The 21,980-nt window shown below is 41.1% G+C and overlaps 1 protein-coding gene across 2 annotated transcripts; it reads right to left on the reverse strand.

Annotated features, from left to right (window-relative positions):
• Positions 1-8,905: 8,905 nt before the first annotated feature.
• CNDP2 (carnosine dipeptidase 2) lies at positions 8,906-21,667 on the reverse strand. Of its 2 annotated transcripts, XM_009980693.2 has the most exons (11): positions 21,585-21,667; positions 20,508-20,651; positions 17,904-18,066; positions 15,436-15,524; positions 14,340-14,540; positions 13,750-13,834; positions 13,031-13,191; positions 10,897-11,061; positions 10,233-10,374; positions 9,454-9,601; positions 8,906-9,013 (listed from the first exon to the last, which is right to left on the reverse strand). In XM_009980693.2, exons 1-11 carry the CDS (start codon positions 21,642-21,644, stop codon positions 8,944-8,946), a joined length of 1,428 nt encoding a protein of 475 aa, XP_009978995.1. In that variant the 5' UTR covers positions 21,645-21,667; the 3' UTR covers positions 8,906-8,943. The 2 variants fall into 2 exon arrangements, with proteins under 2 accessions (XP_009978995.1, XP_009978996.1); XM_009980694.2 differs by lacking the exons at positions 15,436-15,524; positions 17,904-18,066.
• Between the last annotated feature and the right edge of the window lie 313 nt (positions 21,668-21,980).

The following is a 21,980-nucleotide window of genomic DNA, read 5'->3' on the forward strand; positions in this document are numbered from 1 at the left end:
TGACTAGTAATTGGGCCTTAAACCAGCTAACAGATTTAGTGGGATCAAGCTCTCAAATTCAGAGCACTGTGAGCACAGAGAGTTTTTGATGTTTAAACTGAAAGATACACAGATGTTATCCAGGTGATGTGTGCCACTAAGTACTGAAACAAGGGGTTTACAGAGCAGGCTTTTTGGCATTTTGTGTGTTCCTTTGCTAATAGTAGGACATAAGTCACTCTGTCCCTGCTAATCTTGAAAACTCTATGAATATTGACAAATCTGCAAAAAACGAGTGACAGACCAAGCTTCCAAATGTAGGTATCATTTGCCAACATACTTGGCTTACCTGAAGTAAGCAATTCTCCCTAATTGCAGACTACAGAAGAGAGGCTTTTGTACCATTTTGCTGTTAGTTTTGAGTTGTAGAATAATGTAGAAGGTTTAAAGGACTCAAAATCACACATCAGTTTCTTTCAGCACAGATAAAATATGTCATTGTTGTGGTTTAACTCAGCTGGCAACTAAACACCACACAGCCACTTGCTCACCCTTCCCCACCTCTGCAGAATGGGGAAGACAATTAAAGGGGAAAAGGAAAGGAGACTTGTGGGTTGAGATAAGAATAATTTAATAAGAATAATAAATTAAAACTAATTATGATCAAATAATATTAATAGTATATGAAAATATATATTAAAAATAAAATATACAAACAAGGGATGCACAGTATAATTGCTCACCACCCAGTGACCAACACCTCTCCCATCCTGACAAACAATCCCAAAATACACAAGTCCCAACATCCCAATCCCAGATGAGCAAAAGGCCCAAAAAGAGGGGAGGAGAGAGAGAACTCAGACAGAGACCTTGGAAGAGCAAGAGAGTTTCTTTCTAGTCAACCCTCATCTCTATACTGGGCATGATATGGAATACTCCATTGGCCAATTTGGCCCTCAATACTATCTAAGTTCGAATCCTAAGGGGAGTTGTGGACCTTTTGTCCCAGCCATGCTCCCCCTCAGCCTGTTGTGCTCCTGCACACTGGCAAAACACGGGAAGCTGAAAGGTCCTTGATGTCTCAGCACCAACTATAAACACCAGTGAGCTGTCAACATTCCTCTCATAACAAATTCCAGATTAAATCCAAATCACAGAACTCTTCTAGCTGCTAGAAAGAAAAACTAAGTCAAAACCAGGAAGGAATAGGTTAATTACAACGTGTAGTTTTGCATTATAACCTTATGTAAAGTGTGCAAATACTGTCTTGCTCTGTTATAAAGCAAGCAATCTTCTGAACATCAGTTTGAAATCACCATATCCGCTACTTCTGATTTAGATCCAAACTGAACGCATGCTCTCAGATTCATAGACCACTTTGCCTTTTTGTCTTACATTCAGTAATCAAAAAAGACTAATAAGCAGCATGCCAGAAAGTTAATTTTTTTTATGGATGCAGACTCTAGTCATTCAAATTCAAAAGCAAACAGGTGCATATATCTAAGTTCATGAACAGATTACCATGCACTTCTGGACCTAGTAGCCTCACTTCTGTATTGATGTCTATGACAATAAGTGTATGAAAAGACTGTTGTATTGCACTGCGTGTTATTGAGAAAACTAACATTTTCCTGTTCCAGCCCCTTTTTAATTTTAATGCTAAATTTAATTGTTTTCAGAATCTTTCTTCTACATCCTTAAGGACTGCTGGTCTGTTAGAGACAGGGACTGTGTCATTAAAACTTTCCTCCATATAAATCAAATTATTGGAAGGAGCTAGAGGAGAATTTTACTGAGGCACTCTCAGCTCCCTCTAATGAGGTCAAAAAAGCTGAACTTGGTTTACATTTGGAACAGATAATGCTAATCAGTTGTTACTGAGCACAGCTTCAAGGTGACTGCTGTGTCCCAGTAAATCTGGGTCATATTTGCACACAGACAGATGTAGAACTACAATGCATTAAGAAAATAGAGTGTATCATCTTAAATATTAATATTTTATGCTGATGACTCAATTACCTGTCATATACCATAGGAACACTTTCACAAAGCAGGCAACATAATTCAGCAGAGTTTTCTGTTAATTTATTACTCAGTAAATCTGGTGCTCCTGTTTTCCATGGAAAATACCCTCAGATGTGTTTGCTACATTTTAGTGTATTTCTATTTTAAACCAGTCAATGTATGAACTTACCTGCAGTTAAAGACAACAATTTACTTTGCAACTTCTCAAATCCCTTCCTCAAAACTCCTATTAACTCTAGAAAATAAGGACTTCTGAACTGGTCTCAAGTTATTTAAATTCCATCTATGAGTGTCAGACAGCTCCAGGTAACACTTCCAAAAACTATATACAGCTCTACAAACCTATAGAAGCTCATAACTAGCCAAATTCCACGAAACATCATTTCCAGATCAGTGCAAGGGAACATTAGCAGACTAAAGTCTTGAATCTAATAAACTCTGGCTGTCCATACTCTAGGAATATGTATTTATGTATTTATACATTCATTTATACCATTGTCATGAAGCCTTTTATTTCTGAAGCCTGCTCTCTACCTGTCTTTGTCCCCAGTCTCACCACATTCAAGTTCTTGATATTGAAATTCTGTTGCCAGACAGAATTGGTAACTGATGTGGGCCTGAGCTCATGATGCAGTCTTCCCACTTCTTGATTTGAACCATAGAATCATTAGGGTTGGAAGGGACCTCAGAGTTGGAATGGGTTAGAATGTGGCCTCAGAGGCCAAATTAATTTAGAACAATAGTACTAAACTAACACAAATCATAGAATGGTTTGGGTTGGAAGGGACCTCAAAGATCATCTAGTTCCGATCCCCCTGCCATGGGCAGGGACACCCTCCACTACACCAGGCTGCCCAAAGCCTCATCCAACCTGGCCTTGAACACTTCCAGGGATGGGGCATACACAACTTCCCCAGGCAACCTCTTCCAGTACCTCACCACCCTCTGAGTGAAAAATTTCTTCCTTATATCTAATCTAAATCTGCCCTGTTTCAACTTAAAGCCATTTCCCCTTGTCCTATCACTACACGCCCTTGTAACAAGTCCCTCCCCACTTTTCCTGTAGGCCCCCTTTAAGTACTGGAAAGCTGCAATAAAATCACCCCGAAGCCTTCTCTTCTCCAGGCTGAACAGTCCCAGCTCTCTCAGCCGGTCTTCACAGGAGAGGTGCTCCAGCCCTCGGATCATCTTCGTGGCCCTCCTCTGGACCCCTTAATTAGTTCAAAACATGAATTTTAATTTCATCACATATCTTAGCAGCTGTTTTGAAATTCAGGAACTGGCTACAATGCCTATATTAACAGCTCAGATTTGCAATTCAATATACTTACTCTGTCCAAAAGAACAAGGAAAGAGGCCTCCAAGGATACATTTTTATGTAAAGACAGTTAGCATTTTTAGATATACTTTTATTTATATATAGACAGTAACAGCAGCCTTCAAAGGATCCTTCTTTAAATGTTATTCATACAATTGCTTATGAACACTTAAACTTTATTAAGGCTAGTCTTTCACTACAGACCAGTGGACGGTGATTGACAACTGTAGGGCACATTCACAAGCAACAGCTAACTCAGAAGAAATGTCTCTATATGAAGACTTTCCTGAGTATCTAATAACTCAAAATATTTCACTTTCGAATAATATTAGGCACTTTGCTGTGGGTCAAATTTATTGCTATAGATTATAACTTTAAGAGTAACTACATAGTTATCTCAGTGGAATTAGCTTTTACTTTTTGTGAAGAGCCCATGCATCCTCAAAGGATGCAACAGGTCTCACTACATATAGGAGAGCTGCTTTTCCAAAGGAGAGAATAGCACTATGACAAAACCAGCTGCTCAACCGTATTTGTTTTCTTATTTTTCAGTCTAAAGGGCAGAAATATAAGAGGACCACAGGCTGTTTCCATGATCGAGAAGAACATGAGCCTGCCCAGGCAGAAGGAGGACACTGCATACCAATCTGTCAGCATCAGCTGGCACATTTCATTAGCATATATTTTAAGCAGTCCTCAAGAAAGCTCAGAATCACTGAAGATATGTGATAAAATTAATAATAATAAAATTAATAGAAAGTGAATATTTTAAAGTACTAGAAAAACATGTCTTAGCATTCAGTGTTTGTCATAATCTAACATCATGATGTAGAATAATATGCTCAAGCTAGCAAGGGACTAGAATCAAAATTATCCACTACTAAGCTTTCCTATGTAGCCTAAGCAGATTCTCTGAAGAGTGATTTAAATCCCCTGCATAACTTAATTATCAGGAAGGTGATTTACTCAGATTGACTTCTTGTAATTTAACACATGAATCTGTTCTTTTAATTGAATGAGTTCAGCTGACACTGAAAAGAATTTGTAATGTTTTTAAGCTAATACTTTGACAGAATGAACAAACTCACATACTCTACCTAGATTAGGTCTATGTTATCTCCACTCTTCACATTGCTTCAAGGTCAAGATCACAAAGCTGAAGTTCTTGAAGTTAAGACAGTCTATCATGTGACCTTATGAAACGTAAGTTTTGATTTAGTTGGTATATCCAAACTCATTATGCTAAAAACCAAGTCGTTTTGCAAGTTAAAAAGCAGTTTCAAAATCGGAAACATTGTGCTCAATAAGCCTAAAATGGATTGCCACATAGTTGAAAATCAGGACTGTTTTTGATGTGCATGCTTTGTTTCTCAGTACAGCAATGATAAAGAAAAGTGACATTTTAAAACGCAGTTAAGGCTTGTTCATTTAGAAATAATAACTTGTAATAACTCCAGCTGCTCTTTTAAATGCATATTCCATATCAAGATGTACTGTCATGGATTTTGCTAAGATACAAAAAAAAAAATCTACTGAGCAAGGAGTTATTACAAGCCAGAAGTCTGCCTTCTCTATTTTGCATTAGTTTCACCCTGTGGACAAGTGATTGTAAAAGGCATGTTGTAGATCTCCCTCTATTCTTGGAGTAAAACTGAAGTATAAGCTATCTAGAACTTGAAAACAGCAGCATGCCACTGACCAAGAGATTTCCCAGTCAGGAAGCAAGCTACTATTCCACATCAGAAAACAGGACAGAAGAACGTGTTTTGCTTTTGTGGCATATAGATCTTCCTTTTTTTTTTTCCAGCTGCCTATTTCTGAAGTCACCTTTCTGCAAGTAATCCTCCCAAGCTGCCAGAATTAGTTTCCAGGAAACCACTGCTGCTGATTTAAGTTACTCAAGCAAGATGGGGGGGGATATCTAAGCGAGCATATGCAAACCTTCTCTCCATCTTTAATAAAACTTCAGCTTTCAAATAAAGCAGACTTATGAAGTTCCATCAAGCTCACTGGAAGGGAATCTGGAGAAGAAAAGCAAAGTTATCTTGAGGTTGGGGGGCATAAAGAAGGTACAAAGGTGATTCAACTACTTTTGCTTTAGTATTTGAAGAAGTTCAGCATATTTTGATGTAACTTAGCTAAGCAGAAGCTTGCAAAAAAACCCACACCGATTTACAGCCATATGCCATTTGGGTCAACTGACAGTAAGCAAGGCTCCTACCTGGTTTAACCCTAAGAGGCAAGTGGTAAACAAGGAAAACCTAGGTGTTAAAAAGAAAACATCATGAAGCAATAATCTAAACACTAAGTAAGTCTAAGCTAAGCAGGCATGTGTTGGTACCCCTTAGAGGCCCAGTCAAGATTCAGACACTTCTCAGATTAGTGAAGTTCATAATCACATTCTTTTTGATAAACAGAGAGCTGGTGCATTCTCCCTACTCAGGAAAATTGAAGACTGCAGCTGTTCACATTTGTAAAGCTGTTCCAGGAATAACTCCACCCAGACAGACTATGGCAATTGTAGGCAAAGTCCATGAGGAAGAAACTGTAAAACCAGCCAGAGCAATTTTCCAGTGCTTACCATCGCATAGGAGCGACATAGCACAGTAAAAATACACAGCAGCTACCTAGGATTACCAGAACCATCTGAACCTCTGCACTCTTGCTCTCCTCCTCATGGTACTTCCCCCTAACCAGAGATTGATCTGATAACTAAGTCAGTTCACTTACTCTTTTAATGAGCATCTATTGAGGGATATTAAGTATACAACCTTTCATGTTATATGTTAACTGGAACTGGCCAAGCCTTTCAGTAAACTCTAACAGGTAAAAAGCAATGCTACAAAGTTCTGTGTGGAAAATGCCCAGCAAACTTTGGACACCCAGCAGATGGTGCTGTGAGGTTCTGTACTTCACTGATGCATTTTGGTTTTCATGTTTAGCTCACATTTTATGTTGTGCCAGACACTTCTGTATCATACAATAGTGCTGTTATTCAAAGAACTTGGGCTAAGCGAGCTCTTTGTACAATGCACAAGCATCCAAAGATGTAGCAAACCAGATCTCTGCAACAGATACTAGTTTTCTAGAAGGCTTCAAGGAGTCAGATCTGAAGCAGACAGACTACAGAAATAGAGACCAAAAGCACCACTAGTCCATTTTGCCTGCATTATTCATTCAGAGTACTACTGCTTTCACTGTCACCTTAGGCAGAACAAGGGAGATTACAGCTAAAGCAAGCTCTACTGTACCAAGGTAATGAATACTGATGATTTCCAACTTTAAAATTATACATCTAAACAAATCTGAAATCCCATTAATCTCATGAAGGACCCATTACTTTAGCAACTTACTCCTGAGTGCTTAAACAGGCCCTTGAATTTTGCTCAGGCCAAAGTCTCATTTTAATCTCCTTTTTTTCACAGGGTTCTGGCACTTACCTTGCGCCAAAATATTTCTGCTGTCTATCCAATAAGATCTGCTTCCCAGCCTCTACAAACCCCTTAACACACTTCCTTCTGTTTTGGGCATTCTTCACAACTCTGCCATACTGTACTTATTCTGAAAGTGCAGGATCTGATGCAATGCTTCAGTGCAGAACTTGAGCCAATTAACTGATTCTCAAGAAATGTTACAAATTAAATAGGACAACTACAAACATGCTTACTTTCTGAATGTAGTTCCTGACAATATCAGCTTATTTGGGCAGTAGGGAAGCTTTTTCTTTACACATTGTGATAAGCTAGTATGACCTGAGTCCAGGAAGCAGATTTTCTAAGTTTTGATGCTTTTCAAATTTATAGGTAGAAAATAAGCACTATGAACTCACCAGCTGTCAGGGAACTGTGTCTCACATAAGTTAACGCATTTATAGAAGCCTCAGGTGTCAATTCAGTAACTGAGGAACCTGCTTTGAACACATGGACTGCTAGCACTAGTTACCCTGTATAACTAATTGATCTCAGCATACAGATGACCCTCAAATATTCAGGTGTGCCAGTCTTGTCCCATGTACAGGTTGCATGTTGTAGCAGGTAGTTCCATCACTGGAAAGTGAGAACCCAGCAGTTCATACCCAGTGTCCATACAGATGCTTGGTGCTAGCCAGTACTGACATGGGCATGACATGGGTCTAGACTGTATCCCAGCTGCAAGTACAAGTGTAAAGTCTCACAATACCAGATTATCTCCAGCCATTAACTTCCATGACAAACCAAACAGAACACCACAAGCAAGGCACAGAAACTTTAGAAGCTTCACAGTGAGAACAGAAGACACCTCCCTGCCCCAACAGTCATCCGCTATTAAGACTCCAGATCAAGCAACAGTGAAAACCAGATAGACAAGACATTCCTGACTTCTACTTGCCAAGGGAAGAAGCATTGCATGCTGCTCCCCTATTTGTCAGGCTACAGGACTACTCTATGCTCTCAGGCAATTCCCAGAGCAAAGTATCATCACTTGAAAGACATACCTAGCTTAGCCAGCTCATGCTGGTCAGGGAGTTCTGAAACAGTGAGTCAAATTAGTTCAGATTAGTACACATTTGAGAGGTAGAGGGTTTTTTTTAAATAATTCTAGAAATGTTGGAGTCGAACATTTCCAAAAGACAGCTTGAAGTTGAGTGTCAGTCAGTAGTTGCAGTGAGTGACGATCTTCTCCCTACTTATGCCTACAAATTCCACCCACTCCCTTGCAGCACCATCAGTTGCACTGCATTGTGATGACCTGGCTTACAGAGCCAAAAGGAAATATTTTCTGAGCTTGTTTTCCCTCAGGAGAGCATGATTTCACAACATCTAGTTGAAGTCGATAATCTGTTATGGGCTCAGAGCCTAAGGAATAAAAACTTGGATTCTCAGGAACTACAGTCTGTAGCCTTGTTGCTCATGTGTCTCCAATAGCCATAGAAGAGTTCCTCCCAAGTTACCTGAAGTTGCTTCCCTCTCAAGTCATTATTTAATTCTTAGAGACCAAAAGCCAAACTCTAGAACATGATTATTTATTGTCCTTTTTAGGGAGTACAATGGCAGCTTTACAAAAAGACGGCCAGTAGTTATTACCACAGTGAACTTTGTTATAACCTAATTCACTGGAAATTGAAACCTGCAGGCAGGTATAAACTGTAAGAGACAAACCACTCTTCCAAATCACTCAGCAAGACGGATGCCTCACTACAGCTTGAACACATTCCAGTATAGCCCCACAGTCTGTCACTTTGACTACTTCCAGGACATATCCAGGAATAAGAACCTTAAACTTGGCTGGCAATTCTGCAACTGATGTGGCTGCTTAAACAGCTGAGAGCAAAACATTTCTCCTGCTTTACAGGAAAAGTAGATGAATACAGAAAACCACAGCTTTGAAGTGACAAAGAGGGGACAAAGATGCAGTTCAGGACTACTGGACGAATAAAGAATAGCCTGTGTCATTTGAAGTAAGCATTTAAAGAAATATTTTTGGTATACAGTGTTGCTTGTCAAGTGGAACTGCATGCTTCCCTCTCCCCCACCAAAGCAGTAGAATGTTGGCAGAAAAGGGGAGCCATGTAAGACTTGGCAATTGGTGACATTTTATAATTCAGACTTCTGATCCATGAGGCAGAAGGTAGGGTGTCTAACTTAGTCCTTCAGCTTGGAAACTTCATAGAGGTATGCACCAAGCATCTTCGTCCCCTGGATGTAGTTGTACCTGGAAAGACAGCTTCCATTAGAATTGTCTTGGTTTGAGCTATGTTCCTAGCAGGTGTGCTTTTTGCAATATCAGTCTTATGCAGGCAAGAGATGCCATAGGCACTACTGTTGCAGGCAACAGGTACTACTCCCAACATCCCTGGTATCTCCTGTGGCAAAATAAATGCCACCCTTGGGGTAGGGGAGAGTAGCCAAGCTTTCAGACCAAAGTATTGAAACAGCTTTTGGTTTTAAGCATATAAAATTAGAAGCAGTACTGGGATCAAAATTCAGTCACAGACAAGTTACCTACCCAGTAATCCTCTGCTAGGCAGAAACAGCACTCTGCCTTCCAGAGTCTTAAAGAAAAGCAGAAGCCCAATTCTTCTTGGTCTTTTTTGTAATATGTGCCAAGATCCACAATAAAACTCAGCCTGGCACAACGATAAACATTCTTACCTGTTTAGCTTCTCATTTTGAGAGTGGGCACCATCATCTGCAGCTCCAACAGGAAGCAGCATGACATTCTTGCCTGTTGCTTCTTGAAAAGTAAGGGTAACAGGAATGCTTCCTCCCTCCCTCGTCAGATCTGGTTCAACTCCAAAAACTAGAACAGAGTGATATTCCAGTAAGTTTTGGAACTGTATTTGTTTTTCCAGCACAGATCCTTACTGGTGCTTAAGCAATCAAGTACCAACCACTTCTGTACCATGTGCTGGGCAAATCTGGCTATTTCAATCAGACTGCACAGGTCACAGAACTGTGGCATTTTCCCCCCAGATGTGCTGCAGGACTGTCACTTTCAGAGTTCAGTTCAATCATTTACACAAATAATGCTTCATCTGAAAGCCTGTTTGTACTTCAACACAGAAGTTAAATTTGCTCTAGTTGCCCTAGCGTAACTCTTTGAGGTCCCTTCCAACCCTAACCATTCTATGATTCTACGACTAAGCTTTGAGGGCTTTGGGTAGGCAAGTGATCTGAACTACCAACACTGATCCTTACGCAAAAGCAACACCACACCAATGGACTTGTTCCAGTACAGCAGAAGTGAGCTTGGTATCAAGTTTTTCCTGTACCTCAGACTTGAGTTTGAAGATTGCACATGACATGCTTCCTTATTGAGCCAAACTTAGGCTAAGTGCAGAAAACTGCAAACATGACCTCCTCAGCATTTCCTGAGGTGCTGGAACAAGAGCTTTTTAGTCCTCCCAATGCAAAGCAGAAAACCCACTGACCTGTCTTCATAGCCTTCCTACCAGCCAGGTAGTGGGGATGGTCAAAGTCTGACACCCAGGGTTTTCCACCATGGCCTAAGTATACTCTGAATTTGTTGGGACTCTGCAGCTCCGCAAACTTTTTGCTCAGGTAGTCTTCAACCTACAAGAAAGATTGAACAGTATTATCTACTCCTAGCATTTGTACAAACACTGGTAAAGACTGTATACTAAAAGCATCTTAGAGACTTGCAGGTCACTACTACTACTATGCAGCAATACTTTTCTTATTAGTATTATTTTATATTATTCCTACATACCTCTGCTCTGAAGTCAGAACATCTCCTTTAGGCAAGTTAACAGTAAACTGTAGAACAGTTAGCCAATATGTCACTCATGCTTTTGCATATGCACTTCTGGCAATCCAAGTGCCCTACAACTAAATCAACATTTACTTCTGAACCCTTTGAATTAGTTGAGAGAAACTGAATAGCCAGGCCACAATGGTCCAATGTGGGACCATACAGTGATTCCCTTAATTATCTGCATTGAGGTGCAGCACAGGGAAGACGGCAACAAAGTAAATGACCAGAAATGCCTTAGAAATCAGAAATACTCTTCCCCCAGGCATGAGGAAGAAAAGCTGAGAAACTAGTTTTGAGACCATCAATCCATCTCAACATACATGTTTTGTTACTTCTTCAGGAGTCATGTTTGGCACAAGCCGGATTGAGAACTTGCCAATCACTTTCCTAGGAATCACAGTCTTGGCTCCAGAGGCCGAGAAGGCTCCCTCAATTCCATGGAGAGACAAGGAAGGATATCTCCACCTATGCATAAGGATATCTCTCTGCAGAAACAAAGGGAAAAATGCAAGGTTACACAAAGTTTGACAGTTACCCAAAGCAGTAAATTCTTCAATCTAATAAAGACTTTGCAAGAAACAGCGCTTTCTCCCATGGACAAATGCAGCTCATTCAAGACCACTCAGTTATAAACAGAAGCTGTTATTCACATTAAGCAGGCACTTTGATACCCAGCCCTTGCTGGGTTTTCAGCACCTTAAGAGATTCAGCAGCTCTAGTTTGGCTTTCTCCTAGTTCTATGAAACTTTCATGACATGACCTGTCTGCTTCTGACAAACACAAATACCATTTATAAGGTGCTCAAGCACAGAGTGCAGGAAGTGCATTGGAAGCTCTGGTCCCTACTGCCTCAAGCCAGGCAGGTGCCTTCATCACTGATTCTCATACTCATGAAGATGACAAGTTTTCCAAAAGCCTCACCACTGTGCAGACAGGCATGCAGTGTGCTCTTGCTACTTATATCATCACCTGTATTAAATTGTCCGAATTCTGGGTTGATTAGAGTGAGCCCTACAGCCTTTATCAGATACACTTCTGGATTTCCTCCTTGTTGCCTTTGACACAGCTGTTCAGTACACTGGATACTGCAAATTCAACACACGTCCTGTATAGACAGCTACAGTATCTCAAACCTGAACTTCACTGCAGAGGTTCAGGAGACTTAGAAATTTTGGGGGCTTTAATGTTAACAGTTGTTTTGTTCCAGGTACAACCTGCCTCTAATCTTCTCAAAGAGAATTTAAACATCACAGTTCAAATCTTTCAAGCACATTGTTTCTCACCTGGAGATTACAGCCTTCTCTCCCATATCTCCCCATAGTCCTAAGACCCTCTTGCATGCAGCTTGCTTAGAACTCCCCTGGTAAGTTAAGCTAGGATTTCGGCCTAGCTAAGCCTGAACATCTTTAGTTCAATATGATATATGAAGAGCATCTTGCCAGCCCCTTCTTATATACAAACTATATTTCATCCATTACTTTATAGGACAGGGCTACACAAGGAAGTCTGTGCTCTCAGTTGATGTAAACCCAAGTATGTAAAGACAAGGTTGAGGACATAGAATTGTTAATTATATCCGAGTTGAGTCTGAAGTCTCCTCCTGACACTACTAAGACAGAAGACAGACCTGCACATGTAAACATGTCTTTTACAACACAAGTTTCTGCTTTTTATGATACATGTATTTACACCTCGGGTTTAATGCTTTAAAATTAGTATGTAATACCTATACCTTGCAAGACTCAATGCTGTTAAAGCATTCATTTGGAGAGCTCCCAGGATGAAGATTTGAGAAGTCCAGATATGAGTTTATTGAACTTAAGCCTGTTCAAAGATTTGGACAGCTGCCTAGTTCACAGCTACAAAACAGTCCTTGCTTGCCAAGTCTAGGAAGACGTTCAGTGTGTCAACCTTAAGTTCATCACAGCTAAATTGCAAGCTGTTTTCTCACCTTATAAGAATTCACATATCTGAGAAATTACTTTATTTCTGATAACCTACTGAACTTCCCACAGATGTAGAAAATAAGATGCTTTGTGTAGACATGTTATCTGACCTCTGGAAAAGTGCTAGTGCTTCTTATCTAGCATTAAGAGAACAGCACTAGATAAAGTAAGTTCTGTACAAGTTCAAAATGCTGCTATACATAGACTAAGGAGCAAATTTAAAGTTGCCTAGACTGCTTGCCTTAAACATGGGATAAGCTAGACTAAGTTTCCAAGAACCTAACACTTTGCAGAGGAACCACCAGCATTAAGTACGCAGTCAGTGACACAGTAGGTAAAGTGATCTTCAAAGCAAGCTCACCATTTTGAAGACATCAGATGAGTTCTCTGCCTACTAAACTACTTGGTAACTACACAAGTATCCACAGAAGCTTGTTTGTCTTCTGCCAATATAGATAGCTTGAACTAACACAGCTAACCAGAGTAGACAGGAAGGAGTACAGTGTACCTTTGTATCATGCAATAGTTTTGTTGCTCCTACATCTTTTGTGTAATCTTTCAGATCAAAATCAATCTTCTCATATAGTGACAGCTCCTCATCAGTAACAGGTGCCACTGCTTCATTAATGCCTGGAATGAGGATTTTCCCTTTCTTGTCTATAAGAGAACCTGTAAACAAGCACCTGTTATCAGGATTCAACCAGAAGAAAAGACATCATTGCTGGGAACACTTTCCATAGGGAATAGAAGTCTTTGCCTTCTGAAAACTCCGTAAACATAGTAAAATTGACCTCTATCTCTCAGAGCCTGTTCCACTACACATGGAAGGCACTTATGGAATTTCCTGCTATCCAAAACATGTACTTCCTTGCAACTGCATTTAATTCTACTGCTGCCTATTTAGCTGGCTGTTTGAAGGGGAGTATTCCCAAGGAGTTCAATATGGCATCTGTAGAACAGTTTACAGAAAAGAGCTGATTTAATTAACACACAAGTTCACAGCAAGGTTTCAGTAGAAGCTGAAGCAGACAACTTCTTGGCAAGGCCTTCCTGATACTTCTGTATCTAAGGCATTGGCCTGTTTTATGCATACCTGGCAAGCACCGTTTCATTGGTCATTGCTTTGCTAGCGTAAGCACCCTTCAGAACACTGCTCACTGCGAACTCATGCTTAAATGGCTCTTACTCCCACTCTAGATACATTCAGCAAAACCTGCTTTTTCTTACCCATTAGAGTGATGAGATCTGTCATGGCCTCATGTACTGAACCTCCATAAACTCCAGAGTGAAGGTCTCTGTCACTACATTCCACCTGGTTTGAAGTGAATTAAGATTCAGGTTAATTTTAGCATGAAGACATGGGCAAACGCACAGAACAGACTTTTAACAGCTTTTTGCTGCATGAACTTTGAGAATGCATATTTTTTAAGCCAGACCACTCAGTTGTAGTGCATTAAAGATATTTTTTATTGCTCTGTGGAGCACAAGCCCTTAGTACTGACTGTCCCAACCTTGGAGACTTCAGCGGTAACATCTTCCTGCACACAAGGAAGTATCGGGATAAAGATACCTGTGGCATAAAATAATCCTCCAGGGAAGGTGCTGACTTATCTTGCTTCATACATTTGAAAGTTATCCCTCCCACCCAAGTATCCTATAGGATATTAAAAGGAAGGGATATAGACAGTTAGTAGAAACAGCTCTAAAGTAGTCAGTTTCATTTTTTCTGAAGAAAAGCCTTTGGCATGAAAGATTTATCTACAACTCTTCCCCAGTAGCTTAATAATACTGGTTCTGTCATGTATTTTAGCACTCACCTCTATGAAGTAGTAGCAGATACCCCTCAAGCCATAGGTGATACAAGGCTTCTTCTTGCCTAGCCAGTAGTTGTCAGAAATGCAAACATAATCCACACCTTTGAAAAAAGCATCTTTCTGAGCAAAAATCAGTTCATCAAGGCCTTCAGAACCTGATTCTTCCATGCCCTCCAGGCAGAACTTAACATTTACTGGAAATTCCTTTGAAGAATAAAAACAAGAGCAGATGTAGTATGTGAAAATATTTGACATCAGCAATCAGTAATTTTCATATCATGTACAAAGGAGAAAAAGACATGGGTAGATTAGTTCCATGACAGTAGAATTTGTTAGTTATATACAAAGTATTGCCAAGTTCGGACTGCGCTATACCACCCTTCATTTGATGGAATTCAAACTTTTTTAAAAAGTTTTAACTAAGCTCCAGAACAACTTGTTTCCAATCCTCCTAACTGTGGGAATGAAGCAGAGATCTGTTGCCAAAGGGAAGCCACAGGGCTAGGAAAACTAATATTAACCACAGAAATTGCATGCTACAGTAGGAAAGTCAGACTTGCCTTGTCTATCAAGTCTACCATATTCTATGCCTAGACAGAACTTGAGAACTGCTAATTCTTCTCACAAGTAATAACAACTTGTCTTGCAAGATGAAGCAGATATCTTGGGCTACTTCTGATTGCATTTTGTCTTGAACAGCCAGCAAAGCTCCTAGTTTAGTGTTACTAAGTTAATCTCTTCTTAGAGCTTAGTGGCAAGACATTAAGCTTTGCTAAAGGCCAAGCTAACTTGACATCCTTACATGAAAGTGACCACATTTGATTATTCCTCCAGCTCCAGATGCTTGCATATGTATTTTCCTTCCTATACATTTCATTAAAGCAAAAATGTTTAAAGTGTAATCCAAGTATCTACAAGACTAACTTGTCAGCAAGTCAACTCAACCCTACTGGGACAGCAGGGAATTTACAGGACTATTGCATCATTCCTTCAATTAGCTGAATAAGCAGACTTACCTCACAAGGGTTTGTGGCTTGGGTAACATTTATTACTAGACTCAGCTGAATGTAAAAAAGCAGGATACATTTTGGGCACACACCTGGTTAGTTTGTTGATAAGCCTCCAAGGCATTCAGCCAGGCAAGCACTGGACCTTTGTCATCTGTTGATCCTCGCCCGTACAGCTTTCCTGTAGAATCAAGACACAAATTAACCAGTGTAGAGAAAAATTAGGATGACGCTTCAGTCATCTCTTGTCTGCAGGAGAAAACATCCTTTTGGATAAGCTTTTTAGCCCTGCTTATATTAATTTTTTCATTTCTGATTCTTCTGAAGTAGCAGCTTTACATCCCACTTCATAAACCCATGCAAGTGGGACAGTTACAGGACTGCAACAGTTCTGACTTAGAGCTACCCCACCTTTTCCCCCCGGAAGAGTTGAACATAGAATCATAGAATCGTTAGGGCTGGAAGGGACCTTCAAAGGTCATCTAGTCCAACCCCCCTGCAAGGAACAGGGATATCTCCAACTAGATCAGGTTGCTCAGGGCCTCATCCAACCGGGCCTTGAATGTCTCCAGGGATGGAGCATCCACCACCTCTCTGGGCAACCTGTTCCAGTGTTCTACAACTCTCATGGTAAAAATTTTTTTCCTAATATCCAACCTGAATCTACCTCCCTCTATTTTAAAACCATTACCCCTTGTCCTATCACAACAGGTCCTCCTGAACAGCCTCTCCCCATCTTTCTTGTAGGCCCCCTTGAGGTACTGGAAGACCACTATAAGGTCACCCCGGAGCCTCCTCTTCTCCAGGCTGAACAGCCCCAACTCTTTCAACCTGTCCTCATAGGAAAGGTGCTCCACCCTCTTATCTTCGTGGCCCTCCTCTGGACCCTCTCCAACTGGTCCATGTCCTTCTTATGTTGGGGACTCCAGAACTGGACGCAATACTCCAAGTGAGGTCTCACGAGGGCAGAGTAGAGGGGGAGAATCACCTCCCTCGACCTGCTGGCCACACTCCTCTTGATGCAGCCCAGGACGCGGTTGGCCTTCTGGGCCGCAAGAGCACATTGCCGGCTCATATTGAGCTTCTCATCCACCAGTACTCCCAAGTCCTTCTCCTCAGGGCTGCTCTCGATCCATTCTCTGCCCAGTCTGTATTTGTGCCTGGGATTGCCACGACCCAGATGTAGGACCTTGCACTTGGCCTGGTTAAACTTCATGAGGTTGGTACGGGCCCACCTCTGCCTGGAAAAGATGTAACTGCCTTGGGCTACTTGTTCCCATATCCTTCACAATAACATCACTTTCCACAAACACAGCAGTAAGGGTATAGAAACAAGCTACCCCCTTTTAACATAAACCTATCCAGTATCAGCTTCAATTCAGTAATTCTTTGTTTGAAGAGTAAGACTTCAGTAGCTAGTGACCAATCACTTCTCTGCATTCTCCAGGTAAGTGTGAATCTCCCCAGAAAGAGCTTCAGCCAAAGACAAGTTTTGCAGGCTATAGGGAAGTAGCAGGAAGTGTAGTCCATGGGATCACAGTAGAGGCCGATATTGCTGCAACTCAGAGCTGCAGCTACAACCCCTAAGCACCAGGTATAACCACAGTGACAGAACAGGCCAGACGGCTTGCAAAGTAAGGAGCCATTGGTAGATGTGCCTCCAACACTGCCAGGCTGTACAGAGATAAACCACAGCCTGAGGCAAGTCTAGCTCTTGCTATCAGATAAGATAATCCAACTCAGTAACTTGGACTCTGCTGCCTATGATCAAGTGCCCAGGTAGAAATACTAGTTGCCACAGATTCTTCTTTTCTTGGCAATCATTAACACTCATGCAACAAGAATGGTTAATGTCTTTCTATTCTATTCTGACTTTTGACACTGAGCAAGTAAAACAAGGAAGAGGCTGTTGGTAGCACCAGCTTTACATGCAAGACAGCTTTTAGTCCCCTCTTGGCTACTGGCAATGTGTTGTTTCAACAGGAGTTACTGCACGATTTCTCCATCCCCATGTATTGGAGAGGGTCACTTGTCTGGGCAGTAGCTCTGTAAAACTCAGCTTCTGCAGTACTCATTGCAGCACAGTATGCAAAGATGAGGCAACCCAGGGCAGCTGCTGCACCACTACTGTCTCCAGGAATAAAGTTGTGTTGAGTGCATGTTCCCTGTAGTTTTTCAAAATCTCAGCAGTCTGACCTGAGCTTACAGGCTGTGTGAGTTGTGTGAACAACACAAGAAGCTAGTTCTAGCAAGCTTTCTGGCAACAAATCATTACCACAGAAGGCAGCAGTTAAGACTTTGCTGTAGCTACAAGGAAAATTACACGCAAGTACAGCCTAGACTATCAGCAAAGGAAACAAGCCCTGAGAGCAGCTGAGATTTTGCAGCTCTACTTGTTTACCATTTCCCCTCCTGCATCTTTTATCTCAACAGTATTAAATACTCATGTCTGTTCTTGCTCTCCTTCCCCCTTTCAATCAGAATACAACTTCAGAATGGTTGACAAATACTACAGTTGTTAAACAAGTGCTCCTCAGTTTGTGAAGTCCACTGCTCTTACCTTCTCTTTCTACCAGTGTGAAGGGCTCACTATCCCAGCCATCCTCTAGTGCTGCTGGCTGAACATCCAGGTGACCGTATACACACACCGTCTTTTTGTGTGGATCTGAGCCAAGTGTACCCAGAACAATTGGTGGCAGCGGGATCTCTGATCCATCAGGCAGCTAGAAACAGAAGTAGTTTTATTCAAATGTGGAACGTCAGTGGCACATTTCTATCAGATGAATGAATTACTTTAACATTACAAGAGGCTGAGATTAAGGGCATAGACAGCTAAACAAAACTAAGCTACTTAAGCTGATGGCCAGAAGCAGCATGCCAATGAAGGCAGGACAGCACCATGCCATTAAGTCTCCTGACAAGTCTCAGTAATGGTTAAAACGTTCCAAGTCACTCAGAGCTGTTAGCTTTAAACTAACAATCCCACATCAGATTTTAGCAGAGCAAGCTGTCTGCATGCCAAACTGCCATATTTAATCCTGACCTAAGCATAAACTGTAAACTCCATTCAATATTGCATTCTGCATTGCTTGTCACTGCACTTTCATCCTGTTCACAGTACAGCACTCCAGACAAGAATTTCCTGACAGTGGCATTACTGAGTATAACATATGTCTGCACTCAAACAAGGTCAGCGTTAACAGCTGTGTATCTCTGTATCAGCCTACACTCGTAAGCAAAGGGCAGGGTAGTGCTGATGAACTTAGTTCAAGAGCTGAACTTGGCTTAGTCCTTTGGAATAGCCCCTAAGCAATTATCACATGCTGTCAGTCAGCATGTATTCTCCTTCTGGTGAACACATACTCCTAGACACTGTCCAGCACATCAAGATTAGCTTTGGCTTTTTGCTTGTGTGGGCCTCCAAGCTCAGATGTTTTTATCAGCAGGTTGCATGGTCCTTGGCCAGCTGTAGCTTTAAGTGATTAAAGTATTATTGCAGTTTACACTTACAGTACCCAGTACAAACTGCTGTGCAGCAGTAAACTAAGTTAGATCAGACAAGATCACCAGTTGCTTTACATTGCTGCTATATCAATGAAGGACAATGTACATAATGCACTGACTAGTTTTGTCTATACTTAATATAAAACTAAAGTTAACTTTAATCCAGCTGCAAGTCTTCTAAATAGAAACATTACTTGTAACAAACTCTGTAAATCAGTTCTTGCCTCCAAAAAGTTACACTGATGAAAGGAGCAAGTTTGTCTGAATTAATTGAAATACTTTTGACAGTATTTTAGGCTGTAGGTAGTAGCAGAGCTAGAATTATCCTACAGATTACCTCCCAAGAGTGCACACAGTCAGCTGCTCCCTTGCAGGGACCTGTAGTGCTACAAACAAGTGTAGTCTAGTTGCCAAAAGCAAAAATTGCTCAGAGGGTCCTGATACAAAGATTTCACCCAGCAGTCATTGGCATCAATTACAATGATGATCTTCTAAAACTAGTAAACACTCTAGTACATCAGGATTTTGAATGCCACTATCCAAATGCTAGTTTAACAATTTTGCTGTGGGTCTTATTCTGCATAGTGACTAGGCACTTCAAAGGAGGAGCTTATCAAGTGGATAGTTCCCTAGGATGAGATTATCATTTTCATAAGCACATACATTTCTCAGATAAAAAAAGCAGTCCAGATAACCAAAAATAAGGAGGGGACTCATCCTATTAAGGATCCTTCTGTATCTGGTAAGAGAGCAGTGCAATCTTGTGACAAATGTATTACTTCTGGAAGAGCCTAGAAGTATTTTGGAAGACTTACTGAAAGATCAGTCAGTATCTTTACAGCCTACAGGTCTAAGGTGCAACACCAGTCTGCTGTTAAAAACATCTAACATTTTTGTTTGCAGGTGCTCTGTTCATATTTAGTTAGAAAAGTGTTTAAAATACATTTAATACACAGTCCAAAATGTTCCGGATCCCAAGGTTTACTATAAACAAAGTTTTTAACAGGAAGCTCAGACTGTGTGGCAGGAAAGACATTATCCCCCACCCCAACAGGTCACTGCCTTTCTAGGCCACTGCCCACAAGACCCTTGTGTGGTGATCCTGACCAGAGGACAACCAGATATTAGGAATTAGTGATCCACATAGCGTGAATATACCCAAACCTGTGCTATGCTGTGCACATGGCTTTGCCTTCCTGCCTGTATTGTGCTGTGCAGAGCCTTGGGCTGCAGGATAAACTTAGTCAACTGTAGCTTGCAGGAAGTTCCCACATGGTACTGGCAATTATACCACTTGCATGTCCTTGTCTTTATCTAGAAGTCCAGCAAGTTCTCATGTGAATATCCCTTTTGTTTAGCAGTGGAATCAAACAGTCTGAATAAACAAAACAGGATAACGTTTCCATGCATGAGACCTGCACACTGATTGTATGCCTGCTAGACACTGCACGGCTTGGGGTTCCCAGCATCTGCAGGGACATAAGATTATCTATACTATCCTCTTTCTTTATAGTGGTAGCCCTAACAAACAGCATTTTAAATGATACTTTATGGAATCTAAGTGCCTTTCTTACTGAGATCATAAGAAGCCAGCCTGGCACAGAACACCTTGTCTTCTAAAGACAATTTTTCTGCTAAGCTGACAGAGATTCTCACATACCTTTTGTTTCCCAATATCCATAAGTTGGGTGGTGCCTCCCAGTCGCTCAATATCCTTCGCAGCAGCCTCCATCATGCGTTGGATCTCAGCTCTCTTCTCTGGCCATGCTGACACACTCTGGATTGCCACCCATTGAGCCAGTCGCTACAGAAAAGCCAGAAAAGCTCTACTACACATGAATTAAGGCATGGGAGGCACTAAACAAATACAACACATCACAATTCAACTAATACTCTTTCAGTCGAGCTTAAACTTGAGGCAAATCATCTGTCCTCTGCCCAAAGGAGTACTCTAATCATTAATATAACACTCGAAAGCTCTCTAAAAATCTCACTTTTCTACAGCAACCTTTGTAGTATAGCACAAAGTCGACAGATATAGAAGGTGAGCTTAAGTGTATGACAGCTTGTGCACATTGTGCCTTTCTGGTTGCCAGTCTTTACGTATCTAGAATCAGCTAATGTCTTTCAGGCTTCTCAGAAAGGCCACTTTAGCTTTTCCCTCCCCATGTGAGATCAGTGAGAGCAACTGGCAAAAGCCAAGCTGAACACTGGGCACAGTGCTTGCCTCGGAGTTCACAGTGCTATACACTGATTCCTTCCCAGGCAAAAGGGACTGCAATATCAGTTGCAAATAAATAGCAGGCTAAACGGCAAAGTATAGAAGGTAGCTTCTCCCTCTGACCCCAGCATGAACAGTTTCATATGAGAAATCTTTGTTCCAGCTTCCTTTATATCTTTCCTCTCTTATCTCACAAGGGGAGAGACAGTATAAACCTAGTTGGGCATTCAGGAACCAGTGTCAAACTTCTTGTACCTCTAAATAGTCACTACTTGCACTATGCAGTAACAGAGCATTTCTTAATAAATCTACCATTGAGATTTATGTCTTTGAACATTACTAAACTTAAGTCTCCTGTCTTGACTCAAACCAGTCACATCCACTGCCTGCTCTCCCCAACTACCTGACATAATTATTTGGCATATTATATAGGTGTAACAAGCTTGAAGCTGACCACCTAACTTAATATCCCATAGCTGTCTGTGCTGCAGGACAAAACTCTGAAAGAAAACTTACCTGAATATAGAGGTCCTGGTGTTCATCAATGTATTTAAAGAGGGTTTCAAGAGCAGACATTTTGATCAGAATGGTGTTCCTGAAGATTCTGTGACAGAAAAATAGTTTAGCCTTCACAGGTTTAAAAAACAACAGCCAGCAATCAAGCAGCCACAGAAGACTTTCACCTTTCAACTGCTAATGCCACACACCAAGCCATGTGAATATACAACTTGAGATAAAGTATGCTTTTGTTCAGCCACTTGACTGATTTACTGAGAGTGACCTCAACACCACTGTTTCTGTCTCTCCCCTCAAACTAACTTTGGAAGTTAAACTGAGCAATCTTGTCTGCAGAGATACTTAAGTCATGTACTTCACTTTACTGCAGAATTACAGGCAAAATGCTACTGAAGT

This window comes from Tauraco erythrolophus, chromosome 3, assembly GCF_009769465.1.
Source record: "Tauraco erythrolophus isolate bTauEry1 chromosome 3, bTauEry1.pri, whole genome shotgun sequence".
NCBI lineage: Eukaryota > Metazoa > Chordata > Aves > Musophagiformes > Musophagidae > Tauraco > Tauraco erythrolophus.